At 50.8% G+C, this 20,316-nt stretch overlaps 1 protein-coding gene across 2 annotated transcripts in view; it reads right to left on the reverse strand.

Annotated features, from left to right (window-relative positions):
- Nucleotides 1-1,315: 1,315 nt before the first annotated feature.
- Nucleotides 1,316-20,316, reverse strand: part of SSH1 (slingshot protein phosphatase 1) — a 43,167-nt gene continuing 24,166 nt past the window's right edge. Inside the window, exons 5-17 of one of the 2 annotated variants that reach the window (XM_053994186.1) lie at nucleotides 14,811-14,914; nucleotides 13,031-13,095; nucleotides 12,175-12,296; nucleotides 10,799-10,867; nucleotides 10,344-10,409; nucleotides 8,957-9,151; nucleotides 8,547-8,640; nucleotides 7,383-7,511; nucleotides 6,709-6,755; nucleotides 5,364-5,510; nucleotides 4,564-4,764; nucleotides 3,229-3,832; nucleotides 1,316-2,797 (exon numbers count right to left, since the gene is read on the reverse strand). In XM_053994186.1, the coding sequence (XP_053850161.1) occupies nucleotides 1,526-2,797; nucleotides 3,229-3,832; nucleotides 4,564-4,764; nucleotides 5,364-5,510; nucleotides 6,709-6,755; nucleotides 7,383-7,511; nucleotides 8,547-8,640; nucleotides 8,957-9,151; nucleotides 10,344-10,409; nucleotides 10,799-10,867; nucleotides 12,175-12,296; nucleotides 13,031-13,095; nucleotides 14,811-14,914 (3,115 nt within the window). In that variant the 3' untranslated portion in view covers nucleotides 1,316-1,525. Of the gene's footprint in view, nucleotides 2,798-3,228; nucleotides 3,833-4,563; nucleotides 4,765-5,363; nucleotides 5,511-6,708; nucleotides 6,756-7,382; nucleotides 7,512-8,546; nucleotides 8,641-8,956; nucleotides 9,152-10,343; nucleotides 10,410-10,663; nucleotides 10,769-10,798; nucleotides 10,868-12,174; nucleotides 12,297-13,030; nucleotides 13,096-14,810; nucleotides 14,915-20,316 lie in introns of those variants that run through there. The other variant, XM_053994187.1, reaches the window with a different exon arrangement.

Consider the following 20,316-nt stretch of genomic DNA (forward strand, 5'->3'; position numbering starts at 1 on the left):
CAGAGCAGCTGCTGCAGCCTGGCTCTGCCCCACCTCAGAGGGGAGTTGCAAGAAAGCCTTTCCATGGAGATTTTCAAATGTGGGAATACTCCCACTCACAGCCGGAGTGAGCAAATCCACCTCTCTGACCCCCCCAAATCTACTTCAACACATCACCCAAAGGCACAAGGCCTCAGATGGGATCAGGGGGCACCGAGGTTTGGAGCACATCCCCTGCTCACTTCCCAAGCTCTTCCCTCTGGACTCGGCGAGGGCTTGCATGGAGCAGCTCTTGACCAGCTGGTTGCCAAAAATATTCACAGAAAACGTGCACTCCCTATGGAATACAAGCAGCAGCCCTGGCAGGAGGGGGTAACACTGGACTGAGAGCACAGACAGCCCCCAGCTGCCCACCCCTTCCTCCAACATCCCTCTCTCAGAGCGTGTCCGTGTTTCTGTCTGACTGCTCCCCCCAGCAGGGTTCACGTGGCTCTCACAGCCCTGTGAGCTCTGGGACAGGCCCAGCCTGGCTGTGGCTCTGGGGCCACCCAAACTCCTGACACCCACCATAAACAACACCCAGGACTCCTCCAGCAGCTCCCCGGGCACAAGGACCATCCTACAAAACCGACAGCACAACCACAAAAGACACTCTGTCACCTACCGGGGCTCCAGGAGAGCCACCCCTCCTCGGCCACCTCACGTCACCCACAGCCCAGTGACAGGGTCCCCAGAGCACCCACGACACTGACACAGCTTCACATCACGAGGGTCCACAGGCAACCACTGGCCAGGCTCTGTCACCACTGGGACAACACCAACCACAATGACAGCAAAACACCCCAAGAACACAACACCTGTGACAGCAACAGCCAGGGTGACATCAGGTCACAGCGTCCCCACGGACACAGCTCAGCACTCTGTCACCTCCCAGCCATGGCCTGGGGAAGCCTCTGTGTCCACACTCCTCCAGGCCTTTACAGCTAAGGGAATTCCTTCAAACAACAGCAAGAATTCTGGGAAAAGCCTTTTGGATAAAAGCCCCAAACAACAAACCAGGACAAAAAGCCAGCGAGAACAGAGGTAGTGTGCGTGTCACCATTTTAAGGATTTTCCACAAGTGCCCTGTTATAAATAGAGACTTGTGTTTGTTCTGTAAAAAAAAAGTAATGAATAATTATTCTGAGTCTTTGAAACAGAATATTTCAGCATTTTAGATATAGATAGAGATACAAATATCTATCCATAACCACACACAAATCCACATTATTACACTTGGCAAACAGTACTAGGAAGAGTATCCTGCAGGACAACAGGCAAGTCACACACCAAGTCCTCCTCTAAGCCATGCAACACATTTTATTTCCCTTGTGCCCTTCACTGTGACCCATCGAGGTTCTTTCCTCCTCTCTCGGAGCACAAAGAGGGGATGAGGAGGTGGCACCAGATGAGCTGCTGCAAGTCAGATGATAAAACAGCACTGGTGCAATGAATAAATGCTGCAAACCCCCAAAATGCTCCAGCCCCCTCCTCCCCCTGCAAGGCATCAACTTTTGCCCATCCAAAGCGTGTTCTTCAAGTTCCCAGGCAGAGGCTTCAGCCCTGGTTTGGAGGTGCCGTCCACGCTCCTCAGCGGGGGCTCACAGAGCACGGAGCACTCGCTGGACACGGCCTCCTTGGAGTCCGTGATGGTGGCCACGTCCACGTCACTCGACAAGTCCTCGGAGGACAGGTTAAGACATCCCAGCTTGGCGAGGGAATTGGACCTTTTCAGGGGTGAGGACACGGTGAGGCCGGCCAGGCGCAGCCTGGTCTCGATCTCCTGCGTGCGCTGCTTCACCAGCCCGGGCTTGCCCCGCACGCTGTGGATGCTGTCGCTGCTGGAGCTCCGTGTCAGGTTGGAGCTGCGGGAGGAGGAGGGGGTGTAGCAGATGGTCTTCAGGAAGTCCTTGGTGAAGCTGCTGGTGTGCTCCGGGCGGCACCCGGCCGGCGTGGAGGTTTTCTGGGAGATCCCCTCCAGCACACGCTTCACCCCCAGCTTCTCCACCTCATTCTCAGTGTCTCCGGGCACCAGTGGGGCCGGTGCCAGGAGAGGCACAAGGCCAGGATGGGACATCAAGTCCTCACTTTCCTCCACGATGCTGGAGTCGACCCTGCCCAGGGGGCTGTCCCGGAGCAGCGCCGAGGCGTCCGAGGGCAGGCTCTTGAGGCGCTCCAGCTCTTTGGTGTGCTTCCTGACCAACCCTGCTTTCTGCAGCTGGAGCAGCGACTCCTGGTGCTGCATCAAGTAACTGTTGGCGCTCGGCTTTTCCAAGTCTTTGCTGAACAACAGGTACTTCAGGTCCTTGGTAGGTCTGGGGTCCTTTCTGGCCAGAGACTCTTCCCTCACCACCTCTGCGTGAAGGAGGCTCCTGTCACAGTGGGAGTTTCTCCTGGGCAGCAGAGTCTTTTCGGGGGTTTTTGGCGCATCTTTCCCTCTCTCCAAAAGGCCGCAGTGCTGATCCAGTGACCTGCACGTGCCAACCTCCACAGCCCCGGCTCCTGGTGCCAGGGGGAGCGGAGCCTCGTTATGTTTAGTTCTGCCTGGCTCCTCGGGGGGTGCCCTGCTGGGCAGGTGTTCCATCAGGTGGGAGTGCAGGTGGGACAGGAGGGGGGGCTGGGTGCAGATGGTGCTGCTGCGCCGCGCGGCGCCGGCGCCGAGCCTCTCGCACTGCTCCCCGAAGGAGTCGGGGCCCAGTCCCGCTGAGGAATACATGCAGTCAGTGCAGGACTGGTAGGAAGGCTTCACTTTGCTGAGGATCCCAAACACGGCATCGTGCTGCAGGAGAGAAAACAGGGACAGATCAACGAGCACGGAACAGACACCAGCACAGCTCACGAGGTGTGGGACAGCCAAAGAGATCTGGAACAAAGCCCATTTCCACCTCAGGCCCTGCAGCAGGAACTAAAGCCACGTGCTTTGACAGCAGACAGTGTCTCCAAGGAATACCTACCGTGCCAAGCGAGGGTCATGCAAGCGAGCTGCCCACAGCACTTTACAGGGCACTCACTGGGCACTCTCTGGCATCTACATCCACAGCTCGGGCAAGCAAAGCCCTGGTGAGAAGCGCCTCGAAAGGGGAGAAGCTCATCATGGAATGAAAGGCTTTATCCAAGTCAAATGAAACTGGGCTATGAGGATGAGAAGAGCAGTTTCACTTGCAGCAGAGTCAGCCATGCCAATCACCTCCATCTCACCTCCATACGCACCTCAAAATCCTCTGGGCAACTCCTTTTGCTGTTGTTGTTATTCAAGTTCTCCCTATTGAGCCTGCTCTCCTCCTTGTGCATGGACAAACGCCGCTTCCACTTTTCCATGGGATTTTCCTCCCTGACACCATCCTCCCCTGGCTCCCCAAGGACCATCCTTCCCTTCCTGGGGCTGAAGTCCAGTTTCTTCTTCGCCTCTTTCTCACAGAAGCCGCCCAGCTCTGCCACTGGCTCCGCTCTCTCCGGGGCCTTTTCCATCTCCAGCAGCCTCCCCTGGGATGGTGCAGATGGAGGCTGTCCCACCAGGGCATCCCGCTCCAGCTGCTCCATGTGGAAGAAGCTCTCCCTGTCCCCAGGAATCTTGTTCTCCAGCAGCGTGTCCGAGAGGCGGCGGAAGCAGTAACCGAAGCCCACGGACCCGTCGGAGCTGGCACGGTTGTCCAGGTAGGCAGACTGGGAAGGCATGTCCAGGTCAGCCAGGCGGTTTTCCAGGTCGATGTCCAAGCTCTCCAGTAAGAAGTCTCCCGACCCCGTGGTGCCATCGGTGTTCTGGGGCAGGTTGCTCTCTGCCTGCTGCTTCCACAGTTTATTGTGGCGCTGCTTGCTGGGGAGAGGACAAGGACACGAGTGACTGCCCTGCAGGGTGCCCAGTGCCAGGAGCTTCCTTCCGTCTCCACAGCCCAGAACCCAGGAGCTGGGCCCAGACCTGAGATCCCACTTGGACAAACCACCTTCAGCACTGGGATTTTTTCCCCCCACCTGCCCATTCCAGAGTAGTGCCCTGAGTACAGCTCTGGTGGGACCAAGCTTGGGAGACCTCTCAGGGCACAGAAGCCCCCTCAGAGCACAACACCCCAAACTGACCCCTCTGCAGGTCCCGTGGCACAGCTCCTGCCGAACCAGAGGACAGAATTCTCTCCTCTGTCCTTAGAAGATAAATACTACAGCCCTTGCAGTGACAGAGCCCTGGGGTTGGCACAGAACCACGAACACTTTGCCTCTGGAATGGCCCAAGCTCAGTTCTGCCTCATAAAACAAGAACAATGCTGTGCTGAGCAGCACAGGCTGCTGAGAAATCCAAACGTGCTTCCCAAGCACGGAGAAACCCTCACTGAGTTACACCAGAGCAGCTCTCCCAGCTAATTTCCATGCAGGGAGCCTGGCACAGGGAAGGTTTAGGAAAAGCACGATTGTCCCAGGATTCTGCCTGTGCCCTTCTCAAGGGACCCTTCAGGCTATACTCCTCACACCAACAGATCCCCATAGAGATCCAGCAATCCTTTGTGATGTTATCCACAATCAAATCCTTCCCTTCCCACTCATCCCGAGCCTTACCTGGCATCCAAAATGCCCTCGTACTCCAGCAGCTGCCGCATGAAGCCGGCGTTGGGCCGCGTGATGCTGCGCTTCTGCTTCACGTAATTGTAGGCCTTTTCCAGGGACCAGCCGAACTCCTTCATGGCGTAGGCGATGACGGTGGATGCGGAGCGGCTCACGCCCATCTTGCAGTGCACCAGGCACTTGGAGTGGTTCTTCCTGCAGGAGGACAAACAGGAGAATAAATCCCATGGCACCGGTTATGGATCTGTTATGGCTTCACCAGAAGAAGGACAGCTCCCCGCTCTGCCCACCCTGCATCACGGCGCTGGAGGGGAGAACGCTTGGGATGATGAGGGCCAGGAGAAGAATCCCTCTCCAGAGAAGCTGGGAGTTCAAGATGGGCAGTCTCATTCATTTCAGAGACCACCATGAAGCCTCCTGCCTCCATCCAAGTCTTGGGATACTGGGATCACTGGGAAAAGGCTGAGTGTAGAGGCCCGGCTGGGTTTGATGGGCTCTGTCTGCAGAGTCAGCTGGGGCAGGTCCAACACAGACACAGCTGGAGCAGCTCCAGAATGTATTCAGAAGAGGAAACATCCTAATTTTCTTTTGGAAGCAAAACAAAGTAGTAACAAAAATGCTGGGCTAGGAACAGGTTAATGCCAGTCCGGGAAGGGACAGGGCACAGGGGAGCTCCAGGAACATGGAATGATGATGCCAATGCCCTGCAGTTCATGTGGCTTCGTGAGGGCTCAGGATGAGACACAGAGAGCTGGGATGTGCCCTCCCCCAGGGCCAGGTGTCCCAGCACTCACTTGGCCTTGTTGATGAAGTGATAAGCCTCGTTCCAGTGTGCCAGCAGGTCCGTGGTCTCCTCGTCGTACACCCGGATGTTGTGGTACGCGAACAGGCCTGGGAAGAAGTTGTCGATTTCCCGGGTGACGTTCAGGATGTAGTCAATGCTGCGGGACCAGGAGAGACACCCTGAGCTGCCATGGTCACCAAACAGGCACTGAGGGACACTGTGAATCCAGGCAATCCAACCCAACACGAGCTGTAAGGCTTTACCTACAGCCCTAATCCTAAACTCCCGGTACAGCCGGTGACACAGGGCACACAGGAGGCCGTTCTGCCACCTCTCACTGCCAGCACATCCCAAGTGTCCAAACACCCTGGGCACAGGAGGGAGAAGTTTATTTTATTCCATTTATTGTCTCTGAGTGTGTAACCCAACCAGAACTCCTCACTGTGCCACATAGCTCTGCAGATGCAGAAAGAAGTGAATCATCTGGGAACATAACCCAGGAATCACCATCTCCATCTCCAAGTTTTAGCTGCAAGCCCATCCCTTCTCCTTCTTTCTGACCAAAACCATGAGAGCCACATGCTATCTCTTGATTCCTGCCAAATATCACAGCAGGGATAACAATGTACCCAAGAATGAATGTCCAGATTGATTTATCACCTCCTATCACTGAGAAAATCAAGGACACAGGATATTTGTCTCAGAATTTGTCCAGCTTTGCCTTTGGACACTACATATCCCAATGCAAGACATAGTCATTAACACTCTGCTTGATTTCTTTGTCCCATGATGTGCAGACATCTGCTCCCAAGGACTCCAAATGAAACATTTTCAGCTGTGCTGAAATTGTGAAGAATTTCAGTTCCTTACAGCAAGGTTGGTGCAGGCCTTGAGTGAGCAGAAAATATTTATAGGCAGAATTCTCCCTGATCCAAAAAGTGTGGCAGGGAATGGAGCCAAGCAGCACCATGGGGATGGGAGAGAAACCTGGAGCTGCCTGTCCAGGCAGGTGAGGAGGAGTTTGCTCGTCCACAGGCAGCTCTGCTCCATCTGAATGGAGATTTCTCCTTAGTGCTGCAACCTTTGCTGCTCTGCAGGAATTCACACCTGGCATAGCACTGGGAACACTGGGGGATGGGGATCCTGATGGACCTCACGAATGACAAGTTTTGTTATTTTCACTCTGTGCTGATGATAAAAGTGAGGTTGGAGAGATTTCTCCACAGAGCTGCTGGTGGAAAGTTACTCCATGGCTGAGAATGGGGTAATAATCCCTAGAGCCTGCAAATGTCCTCTCCTGGGGGAATTGCAGGCACACAGTGGAGGGTTTGGAGCCTGGGAGGAGCAGTACTCACCCCGAGCCCTGCAGCTCCTCCAGGTTGGAAGCGTTCCACTCGGAGCCCTGCAACAGCCACAAACACACATTTCCAAGGGGCCCCACAACAGCCCTTTTCCCTCAGGTTCTGCAATCCCCCAGCCCCAGCCATCCTCCTGAGCTGATTGGAATGTTGGGAACAACCTCTGAGACAGGATTAGGGCATTGATGTCCTGTCCTGAGCAGGCAGGGACCTGCTGAAGGAGGGAGCAGGGTACAACCCACCCACAGAGTTAGTTCTAGGCCAGGGTGTGACTGAGCTCATCCCAAATCACTGCCCCTGGTCACTCTGGAGTTTTAAACACAGGGATAAATAGTTCAGGGAAACAAACTGAATGCACCTGTGATCCCAGACATGCCACACATGACAAGTGAGGAAAATCCTGAAACACTGTGGGTATTTACACTTTGGATTCCCCCCAAACCTTCACAAGAGAAAGCTCTAAACTGTTAAAAAGCAGGTTTTACCCTGAAGCACGAACAATTCTTCTCACTCTATCCAGAACAACAACAAAAAGACTCAATGGGCACAAAGTGTTCATCTCTGGGAAGTCTTTGTTCCAGAGGCAGAGCCTGGTTTTGCCTGGAGTACCATCTAGTGGCAAAGGATTGGACACAGCACAGCAGAGCTCTCCTGGAGCTCCTGACACTCACCAGGTACAAATGATCAAAAATCAGGGAAGGTTTGTCCATCTGACCCAGGATCAGCAGCATTTCATTGTCTATAAATTCCTTGAATTCCTTCAAGTTGCAGTTCATGTGTTTCTCCAGCTCGTTTCGGATCTGCAGAGCAAACACAAAGGACGGCACTTGAATCTTGGTGTCCAACAGAAATATTTGTGGGCACTTCCCTGCAGAACACTTTTCACTTTTTCATTAAAAACAGCAACAGGACTCAGCCTTCTGGAGACCAGGAATTTCAGTATGTGGCATCTCTCCAATTGTCCCAGAATGGGCTGTGTGGGAAGGGAGCTTAAAGCTCATCTCATTCCACACCTTCCACTATCCCTGGTTGCTCCAAGCCCCATCCAACCTGAACTTAGACACTTCCAGGGATTCCAGCTTCTCTGGCAATTCCATCCCAGCCCCTCACCAGGAAGGATTCCTTCCCAACATCCCATCTATCCTTCCCTCTTGCAGTTTAAAACCAGTGTCCTTGCCATGGCATCCTGGTATCCTAAATCCCCAAACTAAGAAGCTGTAAATAAAGCTTCACATATCATCTGAGGGAAAAAAAGTATTTTGGGGTACCTGGTCCTTAAAATTAGTAATTTGAGAGAGAAAAAAGAAGAGCTTGTCTGTGGGAGGAGTGAGGAACACATCCACAGACAGACGTTCTCAGCTTCCTCCTACCACTTGCATGTTAATAACCTCCCTTAAAAACCAAAAACCCACCCCAAAAAGAACCATTCCCACTCCGATCACGTCTGCACTGTGGGTGGATGGATTACACCAGCCTGGGGGATGGATCCAAACGAGCTCTAGCCTTCATTTGTGATTTTCCATCCATAAACTCACCAGCAAAATGCTGTCTGCAACGTCCTCTGACATTTGTCCAGGGGAAAAAAAGGAAATAAAACCTTAAAGTCTAATTTGAAAATCACACAGCTGTTACTGAGATCCTGAAAGACAGTTGTGATGCTGGGATTATCCCAATCTCTCAGGAGGGAGGTGCAGCAAAGCCACAGCAGAGCCTTTACAGAACGGTTGAAATGCACATTCCAAAGCCAGGGACACCCAGGCATATGGTGCCTGCTCACCACTCTCTAGAGAGGGAGTCTGGCAGGAAGAGTAAGAGTGAGAATTTTTTATATTTACCTCCTTGGAAGTCACATTTTCCAGGTCTTTGCTGGTCATGATGCTCCGGAGCTTGGCTTTAATGAGCCGCTCCGTTCGTTCCCTTTCCGTCGGCCTGGGAAGGAACAGGAAGAGGAGAGGATGATTCCAGGCTGGCAGCATGTGCACAGCACTGAGGAGTGAGGGGAAAGGCTTGTGTTAAAGGGAATTTTTTATGGGAATATTGGAAGAAAAAAAACCCAAAAAACAAACAGCTTGTTGGTGCTCATACACTATATCACAAGCTGAAGTTTCAGGTCTGACTATTTCACACAAATTCTCTTTTGTTGCTTTTGCAACCCCAGAAAAGAACCAGGCCAGGAAGAACAGGGAGAAGAGGAAATTTCCTTCATGAGCCAAGCAAACTTTTCCAAATAAAATGCTGCACTGACTTGTCAACAAAGAGGGCTGGGGAGTCGGGGCGGGTGGACTCCAGGTCCTGCATGGCGTTCCACTCGTTGATGCAGCTCTGGTCCGAGCTGATGCAGCTCTCGTAGTAGGTGGCCCACACTAAGGCCACCCCCCCTGGGAAGTAGTTGTACCTCCTGGCAACTTCACAGGCTTTGTGGAGGATCTGTAAAGCAGACCTGCAGGGTGGGAGAAGAGATATGGGCAGCTGTGAGCAGACAAAGCAGGAGCTGAGAGAGTTTCACAGAGGAAAAGTGATTTTCAGTATTAGTTGTTGCAGTTTGCTCTTTGAAAGCAAGAAATTTATGGTGTCAGAGCTCAAAGAGGCACAAACTGCACCTTGGGGGCTTCTCACAGCAGGGCTGATGCAGGGGCTGAAATCTTCTCCTAATTAACAGGGAAGAAGGAGGCACAAGTTGCTCTGGGATCTAATCATTAACCAACTTGTACAGCTAAAGGAAGATAAAGAACAGGGACAATTTTCCAACCACCTCCAGCAAAAAGCCTGATGCATATTTACCAGCATTCCTGGCCCCTGACAGGCTCCAGGGACAAGGCCCAGATTGGGTCATTTGTTTTTGCAAATCCTAACATTACTTTTTCCTTCCTTCCCTCCTCAATTTTTCCTTTCTTTAAGGCTCTACTCTGAAGTTGTTGCACTGAACACATCAACCACATCCAAGGCTGGCAACAGGAAGAGCCAAATTCAAAACTGACAGGAACAGGAGTTTTATTTGTTTCTGTACCAAACCATCCCTAGCACAACATCCTTCCCCACAGCTGTATCTCTTCCCTAGGAGATGCTGCAGGGACTGGGATCTCTCCAGGCTCCAAGGGGAGACAGCATTGCCCAGGCAGAGAGAGATGCAGCTCCATGTGGAGCAGTCTCTTCAGGAAGGAATTTGCTGGCTCAGGGGTTTGGAATCCCTGCACAGGGGAGGGGTGGCAGGAGCTGGGAGGTGAATGGGCACCTGGGGCTGCAGGAACCCCAGGAATGGGGCAGGACACAGGGAATGCCACAGGCTGGCAACAGGCCCTGAACCTCCTCTGTCAGCCACCAAGAGAAACATGCAGAGAGAGGAAATTCTTGGTTTGCAGCTCCAAGAATTTGAGCTCATCTTTCATATTTATTCATCTTCCTGGTGCCACTTCCCCCCTGCTGAAGGACACAGAGCTGCTCTGAACTGAAGTAGCAGATCCTGCTTTGGGATCAGGAGTCCCACAGCTCCTCTGCTGACACAGGGAAGCAGATCTCTGCTGCAGTTCACTAAATACCTATTGAGGAGAAGGCTAAAATGCAGCTGATTTTTTTTTTTTTTTAATTTACTGACAGAAAGAAGAGTGTGTCCCTGAGCCCAGCCCCTCACGTACCACATGGCTTGCACCGACACAGGTTTGAAGATGTGCATCCTCCCTGCAGTGCTCACGCTGAAGCCACTGATGAAGAGAGGAAAAATTGAGTCAAAACTTGCTTTTCTTTGCACCCCAACCTGCTCTCTACAAACAGCCACTGCACTGGGGCACCCATAGGCCAAAAGAATCAGGAAGAGAATTTCTCTCACTGATTTTCCAACCTCCCAAGTAAGAAAGGCAAGAGGCTGCCAGGAATGGGAGCTCCAATCCTCAGTGGGGTTTCAGAGCATTCCCTGGAACCACAGGAGCAGTGTGAGGGCAGCAAGACAAGAACTCACTGTCTGAATAAGAGGACTCTGCAGCCATGAATCCAAAATGGGCACTTCATTTGCAAGGTGATGGAGAATCTCTCCTAGAGCAGCCCCCAGGTAGGGAAGGACATTCACATTTATCCTTTCAATGTGGTTTCTTACCCATCCCCATCCAGATGGATTTTAGTATCACTCCACAGGCGAAGAACCATTCCTATAGTGCAGCTTTTACTGGAAGAGAGATGGTGAGACAGGAAGTTAAATATAGGCCACGATGTGGTCATGCCAATAGCCTAAATTATTAATACTCTTTAATTTTTAAAATCCTCAAGCCTTGCTCTAGTAATCTCTCGTAATATTTCAGGCCATCAAATAAACCTGGAAGCTGGAGTCTGAAGGTCTGACAAGGTGATAACTCGTGGTAATTGCTCCATGGGATCTCTCAAACAGGTGGAACAGATGAAACTGGATTTTAGGCATTTATCTGACCCAAAAGAACACTTTCAGTTCAGACAATCTGGCAAGAAAACCCTGCTATAATGAAGGCCAGGAACTTCCAGCTGTAAATAATTAAGCTACTGAGATATTCAGGTTTTAAAGGAAATTGTGATGCAGACAGCAACAGAAATCCATCCTTCTTCTTGCCTCACATCAATAATCACCAGGAGCAAATTAATGCAAGCTTGCTTCAGAGTGGAGATGACATGGCAAACTTCCCCTGGTGTGGCACACCAAGGGAATGCCACATGGGAATTTCAGAGCAGAACAGAGGCAGCATCAAAGCCAGTGACAATAATCTGACAAGGCAGGCATGGCTGGGAGCTTCCCTACAGATCCCTCTGCTGTGCAAAGCCTCCCCTTCCCACTTCCCTGGGGAAACCACCACTAAGGTTTTCCAGAATGAAACAAACTCACAGAGGCTGCACCACAAGGACAGGGCAGCTTTTTAAATCCTGGGAGAACACACACAACAGCCTGGCAGCTCCAGCCTTTGACTCCAGCTCTGCCAAACCAGCCCCTTCTCCCTGAGCCAAGAGCTTTTCTGCCTTGGTTTACTCACCAGAACTGGAATAATCTGAGAGGGGCTGCAATAACAAAATATTTCACTTGCTTTTCCAAATAGTGTGTGCTCTTATCAGTTAGACAAAAGGAACAGCTCGTTGCTGACACAGTTGTTTGTTGGTTTTGGAGCCACTTCTGCAGTATTGTTTTTTGACATTATTTGGCAACAAAGCTACTACAAAAGCAGCTCCATTGCATCATTCCATCAACACACTGGAGTCTGGGGGAGAGAATGAGCTCCAGCTTTGCAAATGTGTCTGTAAGAGCATTTTGCAGGGAGCAGACTCCCACTGGTGAGGTGGATGCCACGGCCTTTGATTCCAGAGACTGAAAACTTTCTTGAATAAAAAGGTCAGAAAACCCATCCCCGTGTCCTTTCTCTTGCTGGAACCTGAAGATGCAGGTAACCCAACTGCTTGGGGACAGTTTGGTGCTGCCAGAGAGCCCATCCTGCCAGGCTGCCAGCTCAGACCTACCTCTCCTTGCTGGAGAAGTCCACTCCCAGCAGGATGTTCTCCTCGGTGTCCTGCCGCCCGCTGCTGTACACCACCACCATGTAGCGCACGCGGTCGGTCCACACGCTCTCCAAACGCACGGCCTGCAAAGCACCTCTGCCTCATTAGTGCTGCCACTGCTGCACAAGGCTTTGGAAGTTCTGATTACCCCCAAAAGCTTTATTTAGTGCAGTATGGAAGATTCAGCAAGGCTTGTTGTTGTTTTGGTGAGGGGAAGATGAGCTGAGATTATCTGCTCTAGGTTGGGTTTTTACATTACAAAATGTAACCCAAAGGTTTGTTCTGAAGTTTCAAACAGGAAGTGTAAAAACGTTGGTCATGCACTGAACTGAAAACAGGCAGGCTCAGAGGATTCTCCCACTCCCAAACCTTCACTGAAATAGCTCAGTCTTGCAGGAGGCACAACTGGCATCAACTTCTCTGCAGAGAAGTGACTTTTACAGCAGATTTTTATCTGCAGATTTCTTCAAAAGAAAGCCCAGCCCAGCTGATGCAATTTCAAGGCTGACTTAAAAGTGTCCAAGAGAACCAGCAAGGTCCTGACTCTCCTCCTGTATTACTGTTTGTCACCTGGATGGAAAACTAAATCTAACAAAAGAATATATTTCAGGCAGAGCAGTTCTCTGACCCAACTCACACCTGGACACACGGACCAGGGCAAAAGGAGTGGTCAGGAAAGTGGGATAGGGCTGGAAACCAGCACAGAGTTAAGGCAGCTCTGAAACCTAGGATTTGCCAATGCTTTTCCTGCTCCTCTACAGGTTTGTTGCAAACACTTCCAACAGAAATGAGAGCAGGAAAATGCACCTGTCCTTACCAGTTTGATCCTGTCCTCGCAGCGCAGGAGGTTGATCATCACCTGGAGGTGCTGGGGCAAGTCACCTGCACAGGAAGCAGAGCAATCATCAGAAAGGGACTCTTGCTGCACGAGGAATCAGCAGAGTCTTGACCTTTATAGAAACTGGATGTTTCTAAGTTAAAAAATACTAATTAAGGGAGGTCAATTAACTTTGCTGACCCAGAGAACACTAAGAGCAATGAGATTCTTGGATGGGCATTCCCTGGATGGGTGAGAACCCAGCCTTAGAGTATTTGGAAGCCACCAAATCAATTGAAACCACCTGTGCCTGGCACAAGTGAGGATTCTCCTCCTGTCACAGCACTCTAGAGAGGACAAAGGTTTGGCCATAAGAACCAGGGAGGAAGAAGAGGAGAAAAAACCGATTAAAAAAAAAAAACAAAGGAGAAAAGAACAACTTTGAGCTGTGAATCACCCCCAGCGTGGTGGGATCAGCCCCACCAGCCCTACAGAGGGCGTGACTGAGCATGAGTGACCTCCAGAGGGAAGGGCTGCAGCAATGGCCTGGTTTGGGTGATGGAGCCCTTCTGTCTCTAAGTTCTGCTCATGCACTAAGTCCCTTCAGCTCTAGGCCTGTGGGTACATTTCTGTTTGGGGAGGGCAGACGAAAGGAACAAGGAATCTACAGGAAAACAAACCAAGTTCCCATCTAATAACTCAGTAATGCACTCATAATTTTCCATGTGAGATAAAATTCCTTCCGTAGGCTGTTTGCTGGGTACATGGAATTGCTGACAGTTCAAGAAACCCAAAGTCAAACTTGGCATTCAAACACCCCCTTTGTGCCGGAGTGTTTGCAAAGCAGCACCACACAGTGCCTTTCCCACAGGCTCCTGCTCTCAAAATGCCCCCAAATCCCAGTTCTTCTTGCCCAGTACCCACCTATTCCCAAACTGCCAAAGGCAGAGGGCATAAACACTGGGGAAGGAGAATCAACTTCCCTGGATGCCCTTATCTGCATCCAAATCTGTATGTACACTCACCACACCACTCCCTGCCATTTCTTCCCACAAGTTTGGCAACTGGAAGGGACTGGGGGAAGCAGTCTGTTCTTAAACCATGATAAACTGATAAACTCCAACAGATTGTGGTGCGCTGACAGGAAAGGGGGTTTTCCTGAAACCAGGATATGAGGAGCTAACAAATGCACATCTGTCCAGATACCCAAATCCTGATCAAACATCTCTTACTCTGACCAGCAACATCCAAACAAAACCAGCAACAGGAAGTTTCAAAGCAAAAAGTCCCAAGCTTCAGATTACTGGAGACTGGGAGAGCCCCTGGAGAAATGTCCAGGACATCCACAAGTGCCCAAGGGGTGCTGAGCTCTGTGACTCAGCCCTGCCACAAGCCAAAGGGGAGGCAAAGATTAACTCACTGAAGCACAAGTGACATTTCCTCCTCTGTGGCTGGGGAAAACAGGGAGAGATATTCCACACAGCCCTTCTGGTTGCTCAGGCTTCCCTGCCTAAAGAAAGCCATGCAAAATGCCATGATTTTCACAGAGAGTAAGTTTCTATTCCAGTCCCAGTTCCAAGAGAATGATAAAAGTTTAAACCAAAACTCAGTGACCTCAATAAAAAACTCAGTAATGTGAATGTGGGCTGAAACCCTGCGTTTGTTCAGCAGGTTGTACAAGGCTCACCAGGACAAGCTGGGATGTCACCCACCTGTGCCATCAGCCTGTCCCCTCAGATGGGAGGGAAAAAGGATCTCCAGAGGGGATTGAATCCATTACCTGCATGTCTGTGGGGATGCTGGAGGCTTCGCTGGCCCTGGGAGCTGTTTCCTTGCTGTAAGAAAAGGGCTGCACCTTTCACCATGAAAAAGCTCTCGCTGAGGCTGGGAAAAAAAAAAAAAACCACACAGGAGTCAGCTGAAAGGAAAGAGCAGCAAAATGTGCACATCTGAGAAAGGAAGTGCTTTCCTCACTAAAATAGTAGGATTTTGCCACAGCCGCTTGCACAGCATGACACTGGGATTATTCATGGATTATTCACCTGTCATTTTCCACCACTGTTTCATTACTCGGCCCCTGCAGGAGATACTTGCCTGAGCTGTCATGGGCTGGAAATGACTTTATCACTTGATTGTGGAATTCTGCAACTTAAAAGAAGCAAAGGGTTGGACTTTTTACAGGCTGAGACCTGCAATGCACTGGAGAGCAGGTTCCGAGCCCATCACTTCCTGCTGATTGCAGTTCTTGACATTTCTTTGGAATGCAAAAACAAGAACCTGCAACTGTAGATTTAAAGAGGAAGGGAGATGGAACCTGCACATCCCAAGGGAAAGGACACAGTTCTGGATCCTCAGGGAAAAACAATCAGCACAAGGTTTGGCACTGCTGTGGCTGGATCAGCATCCTGGGATAGAGTCTGGGCAAACACAGTGACATTTCCAGAGGGAAATGACACCCAGGGCTGGAGCATAAGGGAGGAGAAGGCAGAAGAGCACCGGCACGGCCGGATTTCACCACTCCCGGACACACACGAGAATCTGGGAAATCCTTCAGAAGCAGCTTTGGCCAGAAGCAGTGAAGCTGCATTTCCCACATGGCTGAAATCCCTGTCTCCTGAGGCACCTTTCAGCTGCACAGGAATTGCTTGGGGTGTGTTTGCTCTGCTCCACAAGAGCCATTTGTTGCTCCAAAGCCCAATTTTCTGCCACCCCGCCCTCGCAGCCATAGATCACCATTAATTACTGTCTGCATCTACTAAACAGAAATGCTCCACTATGAGACTCTGCTACACAGGAGTTCCTTATGCTCCAGCAATGATCCCACTGGAGTTACTACTCCCAGCACTCATCTATTCCATATTTTATCCATGGTCTTTGCCTTGGGGCAGGAGTGAGCGCTAATGCTCCCAATGCTCTGTTCTACCTCAGCATTTTTGTGAGGAGACATGAAATTCACGTCATTTCAGATTTTCTAATCTCTGAAGAACACAGCCCAAGTTCCCAGGCAAATCTTCCTCCTGATTCAACTGAATTTCAAGAATTCCCCAGAAAAATCTGGATCAGATTTAAATTGAAGATTTCAGTTGCTTTTAAAAAGTGAACTAAGATTTGTCCCTGAATTTCAGGCTCCACAAGATCAATAAAGCACAGCAGGAGAAGCGCACTCTAATTCCAGTAGTTCTCCACTTCCATTCCCACCGGATTCCAGCACTCCCCTCTCACCTCACTGGCTGGGTCTGAGCAGGTTACAAGCTCAGTCTGGCTCGGGATAACGGCACCCACGGCTGCAAATGGGAACATGGCTCCTTCCAGGAGGCAGCCAGGAAGAGCCTTGTTTCCTTCTCACCCCAGACCTCACAGGAAAGCGTTAAAAAAGGCCAGAAGTGACACAAAGGCAGCGACCTCTACACAACCTATGGGATATTCAGCACTCACGAAAGGCAGGGAATGCTTAGATCATACACCAGGAGATAATTCACAGCATTCCCACACTGAGAATCTGGGGAAAAATTTCTTTGGGAAAGCAAAAAAAGATCCTGAAATAGGATATTTTACTCCAGTGTTTTACCCCAAGGGATCTTTGATCTCAAAGTACTGACTAGGATTTTCTACTGCAGGAAAAACCTTGGAAAAAACAGAGCTCCTTCCCAAAGTTATCAGGCTCTCCTGCTCTGGTGATACATCTTGACAGATGTTCTCCTCTCCTGCATCAGGAAATCTGTGACAATAAAGCAGAATATTCCCAGTTGCAGGCAAAAGGGAAAGCTGTGCTGCTAGAGCAGCCAGTGATCCAGGAAAAGGACAACTCACAGAGCAAAATTGTTGTTCCCATGTATCCATGTGTGTGGAAATGAACCGGAAAGCAAAGCCAGGAGCCTGCTGAGAGCAAGGTTCCATTTCCACTGAAATCCCCGTTCCTACCCTGCACAAACCCTCCCGTACCCCAGCATTTCCCATCGCCACACCAGCTCCGGTTTCCATGTGCCCAGCACGGTGGGGAACACAGGGATCACACCCAAACGCCTCTTTGCTCATAGTTTACACCACATTGTAACAACAACGTTACCCAAGCCCAGCCCTTATCTCCGCTCTGGGAACTGTCTGCGTGCTCTGCCACTCCACACAACTGCTCTGGACACAGCTCACTGCGAAAGGCGAGACACAGCTCCCTTTTAAATCCTGCAATCCCAGTAAACAACTAAAACTCCGGGCTTTTTTTAAATTAAAAAACGCCTCTCCTAAAGAACACCCAAATCCTGGCAATAAAGAACATCCCCAACCTCTGCCCCTCGGCAGGGGTGACAGATGCCCCAAAGCACAACCCCGTGGCCCATACATACTAATTCGGGCTGGTTTTCTTTGCACAGCGGCAGCATCGTGGTGGCCCCAGCGTCAGACAGAAGTCGGGGAAATTGAAAAGATTCATAACCAGCTGAAAAACTCACATCCTTTTGCTTCTAAACCCATAAAAAACACCAGAAGGCAAAGAAAAGGTCAAGCGTATTTTCTGTGCGGAGCAGAGGAATCGCGGCTGCTGATGCTCCCCAGGAACTGGATGGCTTTTAGGGAACACTGTGTCTTCCACTGATATCCTGGCTTGAAAAAGCACTTGTCCCAACACATCCTGATGAAAGAGAGCCATTCAAGAGGGGAAACAACCAGCTGAGGCTCGGCTAATCGTTTCCCTCCTCCAGACTTGTTTGTTTGTTTGCTTCCCCCCTCCCCGCGTGCTCCAGAGGTTCCTACCAGCACCCACACAGCCCCTGGCTGCGGGAAGTCCACATTCCCTGGGAGGGACAGGACTAGAGGAAAAGCATCCTATGGACGGATGCCTGTTCATTCCTTTACAGTTAAAGCAATGCTTTAATACAGATACAGGAAAATAAAATGGTCCTTTCCTCAGTGTACAGCTCCCTCGTTGGATTTTCAGAGCCATTCCCGAGTTCCTGAGCTCCTGCTGGACAAGGAGTCTCTCAGGTGCTCGGTGTTTGTGTGTTAGGGGCTGGCTGGCATTGAATTCCCTGAAGATTAGTTCCTTACAAATCCCAATTCTTTCTGCAGGCACACGCCATAAGGCCACTCTGGTCCCACCAGCCTGACCAGGGGAATGAGGAGCTCTCTGTGCATTCTCAGCTAGTTTTCATTCAGTTTGACTGGCACACACCACAGAAACCACCCAAGCCCTGGATGCCCTTCCAGGAATCCTGACCAGCACAACTTCTCTACAAGGAGTCACTTCAGGCTCTCGAATAAACACAGAGCCCACTCACAGCCCCAGGACCCTGATGCTCCAATACAGCTGCAGACCAGCTCTCCTCCCACTCCCTGACCTCAGCTTACCAAACACAGGAAATAATCACCCTAAGAGAGGGAAACACCAACACTTCCAACACCTGGGAAATGCCAGGAGGAGGGTACAGACAGCGACAGTCCCTCCTGCCCCCCGAGGCTGGCAAGGACAGGGTGCTCATGGCCACAGCCCTGCTGAGAGCCGGCTCCAGAGGCTGTTGCTCCATCCGTTGGCTCCGTGCTGCTCAACTTGAAAAGGAAATATTTCTTCCCCTTTGGGAAAGCTCCAGAGGAGCGTGGCTGCAACACACATCAACCCCATTTCGAGTCGCTGAAGAACACAATAGGCAGCGCCTTCTCGGCGGTACAAACTGCCACCCCCCGGGGCCGGGAATGCCAGTAAGCAATCCTTTAAAAACACAGGACTTTGGGGAAAGAGACAGAGCTGCTCATGCTCCTGGGCAGCCAGATGCCAGTCCCACAAGAGTTTTCCCCAGGCAGTTTGCTTTGCCATTGTGGCTCCAGCTGTGAGCTGTCCCAGAAGGAATCCTTGCACGCCTCATGTGCTTGAGTTCCATGTTTTAATGGGGAATCTCACATAAGCCACAATCATCTTGCAGGACAGAAGAAAACAGTCTATTAAGACATCTTATAGCTACACAAATAATCTCAAAGATCCACAGACAGAGTCTGGAGAAAGAAAACCACTTTTCTTGGGAAGACCCAGGCAAGCCTGAGGTAAGTGAGCAGCCTCCTACAACCAGGTCTGTGTTTAAGGAAGAAAAAAAAAAAAAATCCCCACAAGAAAAGGAGTATTTGCTTCTCTCAAAATTGGTCGTGATTTTACAAAGGCAAACATGGTAATGCCTCCCAGTTCCTTGGGTTTCATGGCATCTTCTACTCAAAACATTTCCAAACTGATAAGGTGAGGGAAAACCAGGCCTCCCGAGCACCACAGAATGGAACACACTTCCCTCTTCTATAGCCCTGTTGATAAGGAGGAAGAGAACTGATTTTTTTTCCCCCTTTTCTTCCCCCCTTTGCTGCTTGGTCTGGAACAAGCTTGGCCACCTCAAGGCAACTGAGAAAGAACACAAAACAGCCCTGGAGAGGGACTGAGTCAGCCCTGCTGGATGCTCCCACAGCCCAACCAGACCCCCCATATTCCACAGGGTGGATTTTAGGCAGGACACTGCAGTGAGCAGAGGGGACTGGCACTGTCCCACAGCCACACCACAACAGCAACACAACCCAAGCTGGGAAGGAGCACATCAAACAGAAAGGAGAGAAACAGGAAGAGTTGAGAGCAGCTGTGTGGCTCCTGCTCCCCAAAAAAGCCGACGGTTAAGGTGGAGGCACTGCTTGCTCTGGCCTGATAGAGGCACATCTGATAACAGTTCCTGACCACAGAGCAGCCTTTGGAAGGGGCCTGAGCAACACAAAACAGCAGAGGGGGAAAAGGGACTTCAAAGCTGCTCCTTCCCATGGCACTGCACAGCCCCAGGAACAGCCCCAGGCACTCCAGCAGCAGCAGCAAGTCCCTTCTCCTGCTCCTAATGAAGTGTGTCCAAGTGGCCTTTGCTCTGTGTCACACAAAGATTAAAGGGAATCACCTGGACAAGCACAGGTGGGAATATCACCGCAGCCATCCCAGCTCAGGGCTGCCACAGGAGCAGTGTGCTCCCCACGGAGCAGCACCTGGAAAAGCCCAGTTCCAACACGTGCAAAGATGGTTTAGAGCAAAGAGAACAAAGTGCTATTGCACATGTGTAGGATTTGGGATATGCTGACAAACTGACCTGTGGTCAGGAGGGCAGGAGCCCAAAACACCTGGCAAGGTCAGAGAGATCTGCTCAGGACTACTTGGAGGTGTTTCTACCACCAGAAATGCAAGGCAGGAAAGCTCTTTCTATACCCATGACTTCCACACCCAAACTCATCATTCTCAGACCTCCTGAGCTGAAGACAAGTCACCCTCAGAAGAAAAGCAAAATGTG

This window comes from Vidua macroura, chromosome 18 (genome assembly GCF_024509145.1).
Source record: "Vidua macroura isolate BioBank_ID:100142 chromosome 18, ASM2450914v1, whole genome shotgun sequence".
NCBI lineage: Eukaryota > Metazoa > Chordata > Aves > Passeriformes > Viduidae > Vidua > Vidua macroura.